Source organism: Solanum tuberosum, unplaced genomic scaffold (genome assembly GCF_000226075.1).
Source record: "Solanum tuberosum cultivar DM 1-3 516 R44 unplaced genomic scaffold, SolTub_3.0 scf00068, whole genome shotgun sequence".
Classification (NCBI taxonomy): Eukaryota; Viridiplantae; Streptophyta; class Magnoliopsida; order Solanales; family Solanaceae; genus Solanum; species Solanum tuberosum.
The window spans coordinates 208,875-221,022 of record NW_006238994.1 but is presented as its reverse complement, the minus strand read 5'-3'; the positions used below and the strand labels follow the sequence as shown (position 1 = coordinate 221,022).

Sequence of the window (12,148 nt, the reverse complement as noted above, 5' to 3'; positions counted from 1 at the left end):
GGGTGGGGGGGGGGGGGGATCTTAGGACCTAGGCAAAAGTCCTTTTAAAAAGTTTTTTTTTTAAAATACGACTTTCAAAGTCAAAGTCAAAGTCAATTTTTTTGCTGCTTCTAGCTGGGATCACTTTGCACCTTACTGTTCACAGAGGTGATAACCCCTAGTCGATCAATTAATAACACTGCTTCAATGTAAGAAATTTGTACCATAAACACCGCAGATTGTAGCAACATTACAGTCAACGAAAAGCTTTTTTCCTCCAGTAAGGCAGTAATTATATTAACTCAAAAGTGGAAGCAAAACCAAAGAGTCAGCAAACCTGCACGTAGAGCTCAGGGACACTTCGACCCTCAGGTTCAAGGAATATTTGATGAGACTCTTTATCTTGAAATCTTACAATCTGAAATAGTCAAAAAGATAATCATACTTCATGTGGGAGGAAAAAAAAAATTAACTAAGTTTTCCAATCTGGAGCCATGATATTTGAATGAGGGATTGCTAAATTTACATCAACTAAAACTCGCCACAACATACTTTTTTACAAGCCGGGAATTACCCTCCACTCCCTAGAAGAACTATTAGTAACATTAGCGGATTCTAGTATCAGATGGAATTAATCTTCCCTCCACTTACTTTCTTTTCCTTCCAATAGCACAAGGTGTTTCCAAGTTACATAATAATTACTAACTACTAACAAATTTCAGTGGGTATAAATTGTCTCCCATTGAAATATCAGGATATAACTTTTTTGTTGGGAGAACAAAAAGGGACAACATTAACACTTAATTGAAATTATGGAGCTATGTTTTCAATTAAAAGTATATGATTCCAAATTTTCATGCTTGGGAAATAGTAAAATAGTAGCCTGCTTTAACAATTGCACCTTCTTATCAGAGCATTTGACAACAAAGAACAACACCCTTGGAGGTGAAAAAATCCGAAGTAACAACTTTTCTGTACTTCATTTGAAATTGTCATGCTGATATAAATTTGTCTCTAGAAGGAAAGTAAAGTTGGAAAGAAGATTAACACTTTCCGCTTCACATTTTGGTTAAGAAACATGCAGCATTCTCACATCAGTAAACGCAAGCATTCTGCGCATTAGGTGACATTAACAAGAAGATAGAGCTAGAATGGAGAATTTAGTATGAGATGCCTCAAAACCAGAGAGAAGCTCCATATGGTGCAACATCAGACAATACCTTATCCTCAATGGAGGGGCAGTATCGAGGTCCCTTAGCTTCCACCCAACCTCCATAAGTAGGAGTTTCATGCAAGTTATCTCTAACTAGCTGATGAGTACTCTTTGTGGTACGTGTAAGGTAGCAACACATTTGTTCCCTTTCTATATGGTAATTAGCATCAAAACTGAACCAGCTTACCTGGGGATCAATGCTAAATGTTAGAACATATGAATGTAGAGGCATGAGCATGTATACATCTATATAAATTAGTGATGAAGAAAATTTGGTTATTTTTAAGTGAACCTTACCAACAAATACATAGCACACTTTTAAAGGAATTTCAACTCTCCAAATCTCAAACCCTCGTGAGATAAAATGAAGGCAACAAGCAAAATAAAAGCTCTACAAGTAGCTAACTGTCAAGAACACAAGCCCCCTCACGATATATGTACTGTTCTCTATGATCTATCCCAGAGGAAGAGGAAGGGGGGAGCTGGACATCTTGTAACTTGTATTCTATAGCAGATAGCACCCAGAAATACATGCTTGCAGTTTCATACTAGATATAAAGTTGCTCATAATAAATTGGTTTTCTGATCAGACAATCTTAACATCTATTATTATCAATAAGAATCAAGAAATAACTGTAGGACCAGGAAAAAGAGTATTAGATATCGAATAGCAGAGTACTTCTGGAGGAAATCCTAAATCAAATCTCACCTATCAGAGTACTTTTAGAGGAAATCCTAAATCAGATATAGGCTCAGAGGGAGCCAGAGCATTTCGAAATGACAAGTTTCTCCATGAGACAACTCAAATAAAGATAGCATGAACTTGCAAGTGATTCTCTCTTATACAACATACTTAATAAACAAAACTCATCCAGAGGCATCCAATATTTGCAACTCACCACAAAATACATTGGCGTAAGTAATATGCTATTGGATTGCACAAGTAGTTCAGCATGGTTAGAAATCATAGATACAGTTTAGTCTACAGAACCTACATATTAAAAATAAGCAGAAGGACCTCTTCATCTCCATATTGGGGCTCCAATCCTGAGAAATCTACAGTACGAGAGTCCACACGTGCAGGGGTTCCAGTTTTTAGCCTATCAGTTTCAAAGCCAAGGCGCTGCAAGTTTTCTGTTAGACCAACGGAAGCTGATTCACCAGCTCTTCCTGCAGGCATTGAAGTTCTACCAATCCAAATTTTCCCACTCATAAAGGTCCCTGTCGTCAGAATCACCGAAGGTGCATAGAAGTTCATTCCAAAGAAAGTACAGACCCCCTCAACATTGTCATTTTTCCCCAACAAAATATCTGTTACCATTGCCTCTCTGATAAAGAGGTTTGGGGTGCTGGAAATAGGAGCCACAAGTTAGGCTCTGAAAATGTGAGGGCCACCAATATGTTTGAGATACATAATTTCAACAAATGGACTTGCGAAGACATGCACTAATGCGCAAGGAATTAATTGAATTTCTCTATACTAAGTTTTCAGGTAAGTAAATAGAAGTTTATAGCTTAGCTCTTTTTCCTTTTATACCCAAAAAGAAAAAGAAGAAACAAATTAATTTAGAAGGAGGCGAGAGAAATGGATGTAGTTCGGCTCGGAATAAAAGGTGAATATTACATCAGCACAGCAGTCATCCCAGAACCTGAGGTGAATATTTTCGTAGCACTTTGTAATGTAATAAAGAAAATATGACCATCATGCCCCAAAGGACCGAGCAGTTCAACTTCTTGCAGGGTACAGGTAAATATATTTCAAATAATTTGTTAAATGGAGACATTGTACAACTTTAACTGAGAAGTACATAAGATTTGCTAGAAAGAGTATCCAAGATGCCAGTCCCGTGTTTGTAACATTTTTAAAGCATATAAAGTATAACTAGAAATATAAGTATCTGAGATGTCAGCCTAGTATATAAGTGATCAATGAACTGCAATAGCGTGGACGAGAAATTACTAAGCTTTCATCTTTATTTCTCCAAGAACAATAGATCAAAGCTTAAGAAATAAGTACATAATCATACAAAACAAGACCTATGTAGCACTCATAAAATACTTATTTCACTGTATAGGTCAAAATGAAACACAGGAAAGTAGTAATTGCAGTAGTGACAAAGACAAGTAACTGAATGTATTATTGGCCTTAATGAAATTTATCTGCCCCGTGTTCATAAAATTCATAAGATATCTTACTAAGATCATCTGCCCGATATGGTAAAACCTTTGAGCAGCTTACTCATGAGCACAAGTCATTCTTGATAACAACTGTATTCTATTTTGGGACAATTAACTTACCTCTCAACAATCTTTTTCATTTCTAGAGCATATTCTCTCTTATCTGTCTGTGCACGTAATGCCCAAACAGCAGGACCCCTAGAGATGTTAAGAACACGTTTCTGCAAATAGCACCTATTGAAAAAAGAAGCTTTCATCAGTCTTCTGAATAATGATAGGTGGATTTAACAAAATATAACTCCAAGAATATCGAATACCATAAAAAAAAAGCCCAGCTATTTTTTTCTACTAGATTTATCTTGTCCCACACCCTCTCCATTTTCTTGCCAAACTTGTTCCAAAGACATTTTCATGCTTGCAAGCTACTTTGTTCATTGCTTTCTTTTTTCCCCTATTCGGCATCTAGCATAGTTCCAGACACACATAAATTTGTAAGCCTGCAGGCTTTTTATAGTATTCTTGCCCCCTATATTTTTCTTAGAACTTAACATTAATGTCAAATTTCATTAGCTTCCTTTTAATAGACAAACATGGTTTTGTTTCCTATTTTTCGGAGTTGAAAAAATGCTTCCAGTGAGCTTGTTACCAAACAAGACTAGATGAATTTTTCAAGAGCAACTGGAGTACTAAAGTTTACCTATCCGCTATTTTTCCAATATCACCACCCAGTGCATCGACTTCATGCACCAGCTGAGACTTTGCAGGTCCACCAACTGCGGGATTACATGGCTGCATAAATTTTGATTAGTAAGACCACAATCATGAGATGAAAGCAGATCCAAATATAAGAACCAACCTTGGGTTGGAAACTTAATAGTCCTTGAATTATAGCTTAATGGAGTTCACAGAAAACAACCCAAAAATAAAAAGAGAAACATAAAACACCATAGTAAAAAGCACTGTAAAAAAAGAACACCATAGTTCAAAAATCATACAAAGAGTGGTCCTAAGAGAAGTTTTTTTTCTCTCTTCAATTCCATAAATTTCTACACAAGAAATTTCAAATGACTTATTAACAAATTTACATATTGTCCTTTGGAAGCAGCAATTGAAGCATAACATCACAAATTTACAATGTTCCTTTTTTGGTCAAAATATTTACAAAGCTGCTAGTACTTTAGACTCTAGAACTAGTCCTCAAAAATAACCTCTTGCTGCAGTAAGAATAAGAACAAAAAGTCAAAAACATGGAAAGAAAACTATTCTTAGGATGTCACAGATGATGAATCAATTTCTTTAATATGTCTGGCACTTATCTTTGTTAGTGTTGTCCTATGTTGCTTGGACTCTTCAAAAATGTTGCCGCACCCATGTTGGTTACTTTAAAAATACACTACTTTTGGAGTATCCGACACACATCCGTTGATATTTTTAAAGAGTCGTAGCAATATAAGTGTTGTCTGCCTATTGATAGATGAATCAAAAAAATTTCATTCAACTTATTCTTTCAATTCAAATTGAGATTAAGAAATCCAGTGTTCCACTAAGATTTCGAATAGCGGTCCTGAATTCAAGTGGATTCTATTTCAACTCTTCCACAGAGATAGACTATCAAACAATTCCCAATCATGGTCCTTGCGGATCGGATCGTCCATATGATATACAAGAATAAACTCCGCCATTTAACTACTCTAAAATCCTTTTTCCATTGCGATTGTTGGTTCTCTCTGAGATGTAATTGAATTACAATCTCTCTAACTTTGTCTCTGTTCTCTCTCTGGGTGCCCTAAAATCTTTTTGCATTGCGCCCCATCCAGATGCGGTAAATTGATGCAGCAAATAAGAACTTCAAAATATCAGCCTTGACTCCATTGTTCTTCACATGTTTGGCCAGCCAGGTGAGTTCATTTTCCCAGCTTGTTATCAGTCTATTTTCACCCATCCAGGTCAGTAAGGACCTCCATACATGTTTTGAGTATGAGCACTCAAAGAAAAGATGCACAGTGTCTCTTCTACTCCTCCATTGCACAGAACACAGTCATTTGAGACATGGACACCCCAATTTTCCAGTCTATTTTTGGACAGCTTAGCATCAATAGTCATCCATGTAATATATTGGTGTCTAGGCATAGTCCTAGATCCCATTGTAATGCTCTTCCATGGTACCTTAGAGCTTTGTGGAATCAGTGCTATATATGCCTTAATTATTCTGAATTTGCCTTTCCACCAACGACTTTGCAACTGTGTCATCAGGCTACTGTTGTTACACTATTTTCTTGCATCAAACGATTTCCTAACAATCCAGCTTGCTTGGCTAGGAGTTTGTAGTTCAGTCTGGTCCTTGTCTTTGATATAGAAGTTGTGTACCAATTGAATCCATAGAGTATCCTTTTTTCCATCTAGTACCCATAGCAATTAACAAATAGCTGTTTTGTTCCACATTAATGATGTTAAAGCCTCATTGGTAGACACTCTTTGTCACAGGCAGTCAGTGCTTTTCTTGATGCCTCAGCACTGTATGTCCATAGGAAAGTCCTACAAATAGTTCAGTGATCTTCTTTGGTAGGAGGAAACCTGAGCCCAGTAAGTCTGCATCTCAAACAAGAACTCTTTATTAGTTGCAAACTTCCACAGTTGAACAGAAATTTAGTGGTCCAACATTTCACTCTTGCTATCATCTTCTCTACAAGTGGCATACATTGTTGAACACTCAGCTTCCTTGATGAGAGAGGTACTGTCAAGTACTAAATGGCATTTCACCATTTGAAAATTTCAGTGTGGACTTGCTCTTTGCCAAATAGATAGAGCTCTTCTCCAAATTAGCATGTAATCAAAGAACTCAGAGAAGTGATCAAAAGCCTGTAGCATCATCTGATCAACTGAATAACACTCAGTGTAGTCAAAGGCACGTTTTAAGCGCGCTTAAACCTTGAAGCAAGGCCCAAAACGTGTTGAGCGTTCGTCTCGCTTTATGTGTCATCCTCAAGGTTCTAAGGCAAATTTTTCCATGCCAATGAGCCTCTTCTGAAGAAGTGACACTAAAAAATTGCTATTTAACTTTATCATTTTTTTTTTCAATTTCTTTGGTCATGTATTTGTCATTCATGTTTATAATTATTAGTCTTGGACTAAACATATATATATTTGTATATTTTTTCTCCCTTTGCGCCTGTTTTCATTAAAGAACACGCTTTATTTGTGCTTTGAGCTTAAAGCCCCAACGGATCTTAGAGCTTTTTTGTGCTTTTCGCCTTTGATAACACTGATAACACTGTCAGCTCTGCAACACATGAAAGCTCATCTGTAAAGCAAATGTGTGCTAGTTTGAGTCTCTCACTCCTGGGATGGTAGTTTATTTTATTTTTTTGATAAGGTAAAGGTTTATTGACCAAGTACCAAGAAGGAACCAAAACCAAAAGTTACAAAAGACTGCTGGGAATATCCATACAGTCAATTACCCATCTCCCTAGCAGCTCCAAGAACTCCATTTATTGATCTATATTATCAAGGAAACTACTTTTACACCACCAAAACAAATTATGTAACACTTGTTTTTAACTCTAGAAATATGGTCTTTTTGCCCATCAAAACAAGCTTTATTTCTTTCTAGCCAGATAGTCCAGAATATGCACAAAGCTACAGTTCTCCAGATTTGCTTCAAGATTGTGTCTTAGTTGCTTCAATGATCTATTTAAATACTCCATAGCTAATACAAAGAGATAAGGTGGCATTGGGTCACTTGTCTTAGTCCTTTTCTTGCTTGGAACATAGGTGTAAGATCGCCATTAAGGATAAAGGCATATTGCACTGTGGTCACACACTCCATTACCAAATTCACAAACTTTAGAGGAAAGCCAAACTCAAGCAGAACCACTCTTTTTTTTTTGATAACTGAGAAATCCATCTGTGACCCGCCCTTTGGACCAATCATAGCCTTCTAAACTCGGTGGATAATGGGCCCGCCCCTCTACTCTTCTCCACTTAAATACCAGGCTTCGCTTTGCATGGTGTGGGGCTTGAACCTGCGACCTAAGCCACAAATCCTCCACCTTTTTCCACTAGAGCTAAGCCTTGGGATCCACTTAAATACCGGGCATCGCTTTGCATGGTGTGGGGCTTGAACCTGCGACCTAAGCCACAAATCCTCCACCTTTTTCCACTAGAGCTAAGCCTTGGGATCCACTTAAATACCGGGCATCGCTTTGCATGGTGTGGGGCTTGAACCTGCGACCTAAGCCACAAATCCTCCACCTTTTTCCACTAGAGCTAAGCCTTGGGATCCACTTAAATACCGGGCATCGCTTTGCATGGTGTGGGGCTTGAACCTGCGACCTAAGCCACAAATCCTCCACCTTTTTCCACTAGAGCTAAGCCTTGGGATCCACTTAAATACCGAGCATCGCTTTGCATGGTGTGGGGCTTGAACCTGCGACCTAAGCCACAAATCCTCCACCTTTTGCCACTTGAGCTAGGCCTTGGGGGCAAGCAGAACCACTCTTAAGAAAGCCCACTTAATTGATAAGCTTTTCTAATATCTACCTTCACTATGCATCCGGGAGATACTCCTTTTCAGAGTACCCTTTGACCAGTTCATGAGCTATAATCACATTGTCAAGAATGCTCCTCCCTTCTATAAAAGCTGACTGTGAGGAACACACCAAGCACTCCACCATAAGTTAAAGCCTGGAAGCACCTTAGTTATCAGTTTGTAGACAGTAGTACAACATGCAATGCGTCTAAACTCTTTGACGTTAGTAGGATTGGGAACTTTGGGCACTAATGTCAATGTAGTATAGTTCATCCCAGTTAAGATCTTTCCAATTTCAAAGAATTGTAACACAGCTTTCATCACCTCCTCCCCTATGGTTCCCCATGAAGTTTTAAAAAACTCAACTGGGAAGCCATCAATACCTGGAGCCTTGTCAGAAGATAAATCTTTGAGGTCCAGCAGCAGTTCCTCCCTTCTTACCTCCTGTACCAATTGTCTTTGATAATCAGGTGTAAGGCAGGGGCCATATCTGGCTATTGTTATGTCAATTGCAGTTGCATTTGTTCCCAGAAAGCCTTTGACAAACTTCAGGAACTATTGTATCTGTAGTGGATCAGTTAACATGTCTCCAACACTACTGATGTTGGATACCTTATTTTTGGCCTGCCTTGCTTTCATAAAGACATGGAAGAACTTGGTATGAGATCCAAGTGGCTTTGGATCTTTCTCTTAGCACCCTCTTCTGAATGTTGGACCAGTCTGCCAACTGGATTAACAATTCTCTCTCTTTACTGATTAGTTCTGGGTTGAATATGTCAGACTGGAACTGAGCCTAAGTGATCCCAAGCTGCTCCTGTAATTCCTCAACTCTCCTATCCAGGTTTGTGATGTCTCTATTCATTTGGGTAGCCATTAGTTCAATCAGTTGAAGTTTCCTCCATACTCCATATATAGTGTGACGGGGTACTATGAACCACCTTTTGAAAAGCCTGCTGATTAAGTAGTTCAATGTACAATCTGAAGGGTCTTGGGATCACAAATTTACAAATTATCCCTTGCGAAGCAGCAATCCAAGTCCTATTCCAACCTTTTCTTTTTTCTTTTCTTTTTTATCACGTAGTTGTAGAGTTCCTTCTTGTCCAAATTATTTGCCACTTTGTGCTTATGGATTGTCAGTTTGACCATTTTGTGGAGCTAACTGAGATTAGATCAATTCATTCTTCTAAAATTAAAGTTTACTAAAATTCCTACATCACATTTTTCCTCATTTAAAATATGATCAAAGAATACTGTTAAAGAGATCTTAGCCCTAACTCAACCCCAAAAGCTAGCAGATGAGGTAGGCTTTGCCAAGACCAATAATGAAACCAAGTGCCCGTTATCCCGCCGATGTGGAACTCCAACAAATACAACTTAAAATATTAGTAATAAATAAACACCAAAGAATATAAAGTACATTGCTGATTGCATGCAATGAATTACTTCCAAAAACCAGAAAAGATGAGTTCCCATTACCTGCCATGCGATGCGGTCAATATTAAGAGTAAGAAGCAGTGTTTTTGCCCCTAATCGTGCTGAAGCAAGGGCAGCTTCACATCCTGCGTGGCCTCCTCCCACCACAATCACATCATATTTTTCATCACCCACCTCAGTATAACTACTCGAGCCTGCCAATTTTTTTTTAATTATTCATCAGAAGTTTTCGGCAGAAAACATGACTGAATGGTACTAGCGAACTGTCTAGTTTAGATTATCAAAAAGTTTGCAAACTATCTTGCTCTGAATGAGGCACAAGATAATAAATTTGGTGAAATTAGACTCATTAGAAAGAGAAGCAGGCCCAAGCCTACAACTTTTAAGCCGTTAAAATACATTTGGGACCCTGGTTAAGGAGCATGTGCACTATGGGCAGCTATATATACAAGAGGAGATATTTCACTTATGCTGTGAACTTGTACCTTTATTTTCTTAGTTGTTTCATTAGACTAATTCTGGAACCTCCCACCCTTCTTTGTTCTACTTTCATTTCCAAGTTTTGTTGCAAGGAAGGAGACAAACTCCTACATCAATGTATATGACTACACTTCCCCATATCAATACAATTCTCCTTCATTATATATTTGCATTACTAAGTAATCAATCAGCTTAACGAAACTAATAGTTCTAACAATCAAGAACTAGTTGTGATTAATGATGCAGATTCATTTATAAGTCACGAGAAAGTTAATAGTTCTTCTCTTTAATCAAATTGGGGTTAGGGAAATACAGGGTGGGGAATTAACCTAGCAAGGTGAAAGTTCAGTAACCAACCAACTTAGCTACTAAGATTATCCTAACTGTACTAGGTCGTCAAGTTAAAATGATAACAAAATAATAGCCACTGATACAAGTTTTCATGTAGTTCTTAAATATTAATACTGAGTATCTCAAATTGGCAGAAGCGAGAGAATATTTCAAATTGAAGAATTATGTGTTTCTACTTACCATTAGACTGAGAACTGGAAGCTACGACGGTGTAAGGGCGTCTACAGGAAGAGTACAAAGTGCATAAGCTACCGGAAAACTGGAAGCTCCGGTATAATTTGATGAATTGACGGTGCTTACGAAGAAATGGAGAGGAAAAAGAGCGAGGAACTTGAGAAGTGAACCGGGTCCAGTTCAGAGAAAGAACAGTCGCCATTGAAGTTCAGAGGTGTAAAGCTGTTGTAGCTAATATATGGAGGAGATAAATTTCTTTTGAAACCCCCTATATTTTGTATATATTTTGAAGTGCACCCCAAAGTTTTTAAAACTACAATAAGGTCTAACCTCCTTGCAATATTTGTTCATGAATACAACTTCAAATTTTTTGGATGTTGTTAATTGCTTCGTTACAAATTTGATCCATTATTTTAAGAAAAAATGAGATAAAAAACGTTTATTGGGTCAAAGTATTTATTTAAAATAATTTAATAATTATTAATATCATTAATTACATAAAATAGTCATTCGATCACTTTCAATTTCAAGCGCTATACATTTTTCGCCATCATTTTTCCTTTTTTCCTTCAGTCTACTTCTTTCAATCATTAATGATTTTGTATGATCTTCCTTCATTTTCTTGATTTCTTCTTCTTTCTTATTTCTTCGTTGCTTTCCTTCCTTCCTCCCTTCCTTCTCTTTTCCTTCTTTCATGTTCAAAGTTTCTTTAAAACTTGTTTTTGAAATTGGACGTGCTGTAAGCGCGAATCATTTCGAGTAAATTATATATGAAAAGACTTGAAACGTCGAGAGGATCTCATGATGTCTAACCTTTTAGACTGTTTAGATATGATTTTGAGCTGGTTGGGATTTAAAGATTTCATTAGCCATTAAAGATTTTTCAAATACATAATATACACTATTGATATTGATATACACAATTTATACAATATCAATACGATATCAATACATATATATATGGGGTATATGTTAGATATACATAATATACTCCATTAATACAATATCGATAATCACATATACATGCGATCATTTTTATTGATTTTTTTCTCATGTACATATTGGTAAGAGACTCTTATTTCAACTTCAATTCCAAAAAATGGAGAGTATTTTAATTGTTTACTCCAAAAATATTTAACTTTTTTAAGTGAAATTCATATTTAAATATCAATGGAACAATAAATAACTACGTCAATAATTTCTTCTTTTTTTGGAAGTGATTTTAGGATTTCACCTGTTTTTTTTAAAAATAATTCTTTATTTTGGTATCATTTGATTGAAAGTTTGACAAGTCTAAAATATCTATTTATTTGTGTCATTCTCTGATATTTTAGCTTGGTTTCTAGTATAATTGCCCTCTATTAGAAAATTATTCTCACAAATTTTAAGTAGCAACTGAATTTTTATTTTAGTTTTATAGAAGAGTGGAAGTTTATTTATTAAATTAATTTATAATCTTAAAATTCATGAACATTGTAGTTTTTGGGTATGGAATGATAATAATATCATATAAGTGAAGTTCTTCGCAGTTCTGTGGTTGGTAAAAGATTAATGGATTATATAGTTATAAAAATAATTAATTATGTTTATTACATCTAAACAAAGTGCAATATCTTGATTTTTTAGCGTCAAATTATTGGTAAAAGAAAATACTAAAAAATATTGTTCATGATTCTATCATGTCTTTATAATTCTTTTAATATTCTATACAAAAAATTGTCTGAAACATTCAATTATTTCTCGTCAAAAGAAGATTTCCTTAAAAGAAATCTAAAAGGACCATGATACGTTTGTGTCAATACGAGATGGTA

At 36.3% G+C, this 12,148-nt stretch overlaps 1 protein-coding gene across 1 annotated transcript in view; it reads right to left on the bottom strand.

Annotated features, from left to right (window-relative positions):
- The window catches only part of LOC102599251 (tRNA uridine 5-carboxymethylaminomethyl modification enzyme MnmG), a 16,692-nt gene extending 6,153 nt beyond the window's left edge, over window positions 1-10,539 (bottom strand). The window contains exons 1-7 of the mRNA XM_006345412.2: window positions 10,344-10,539; window positions 9,375-9,526; window positions 4,068-4,159; window positions 3,491-3,604; window positions 2,211-2,541; window positions 1,200-1,379; window positions 317-397 (exon numbers count right to left, since the gene is read on the bottom strand). Of these exons, the coding sequence (XP_006345474.1) occupies window positions 317-397; window positions 1,200-1,379; window positions 2,211-2,541; window positions 3,491-3,604; window positions 4,068-4,159; window positions 9,375-9,526; window positions 10,344-10,539 (1,146 nt within the window). The remainder of the gene's footprint in view (window positions 1-316; window positions 398-1,199; window positions 1,380-2,210; window positions 2,542-3,490; window positions 3,605-4,067; window positions 4,160-9,374; window positions 9,527-10,343) is intronic.
- Between the last annotated feature and the right edge of the window lie 1,609 nt (window positions 10,540-12,148).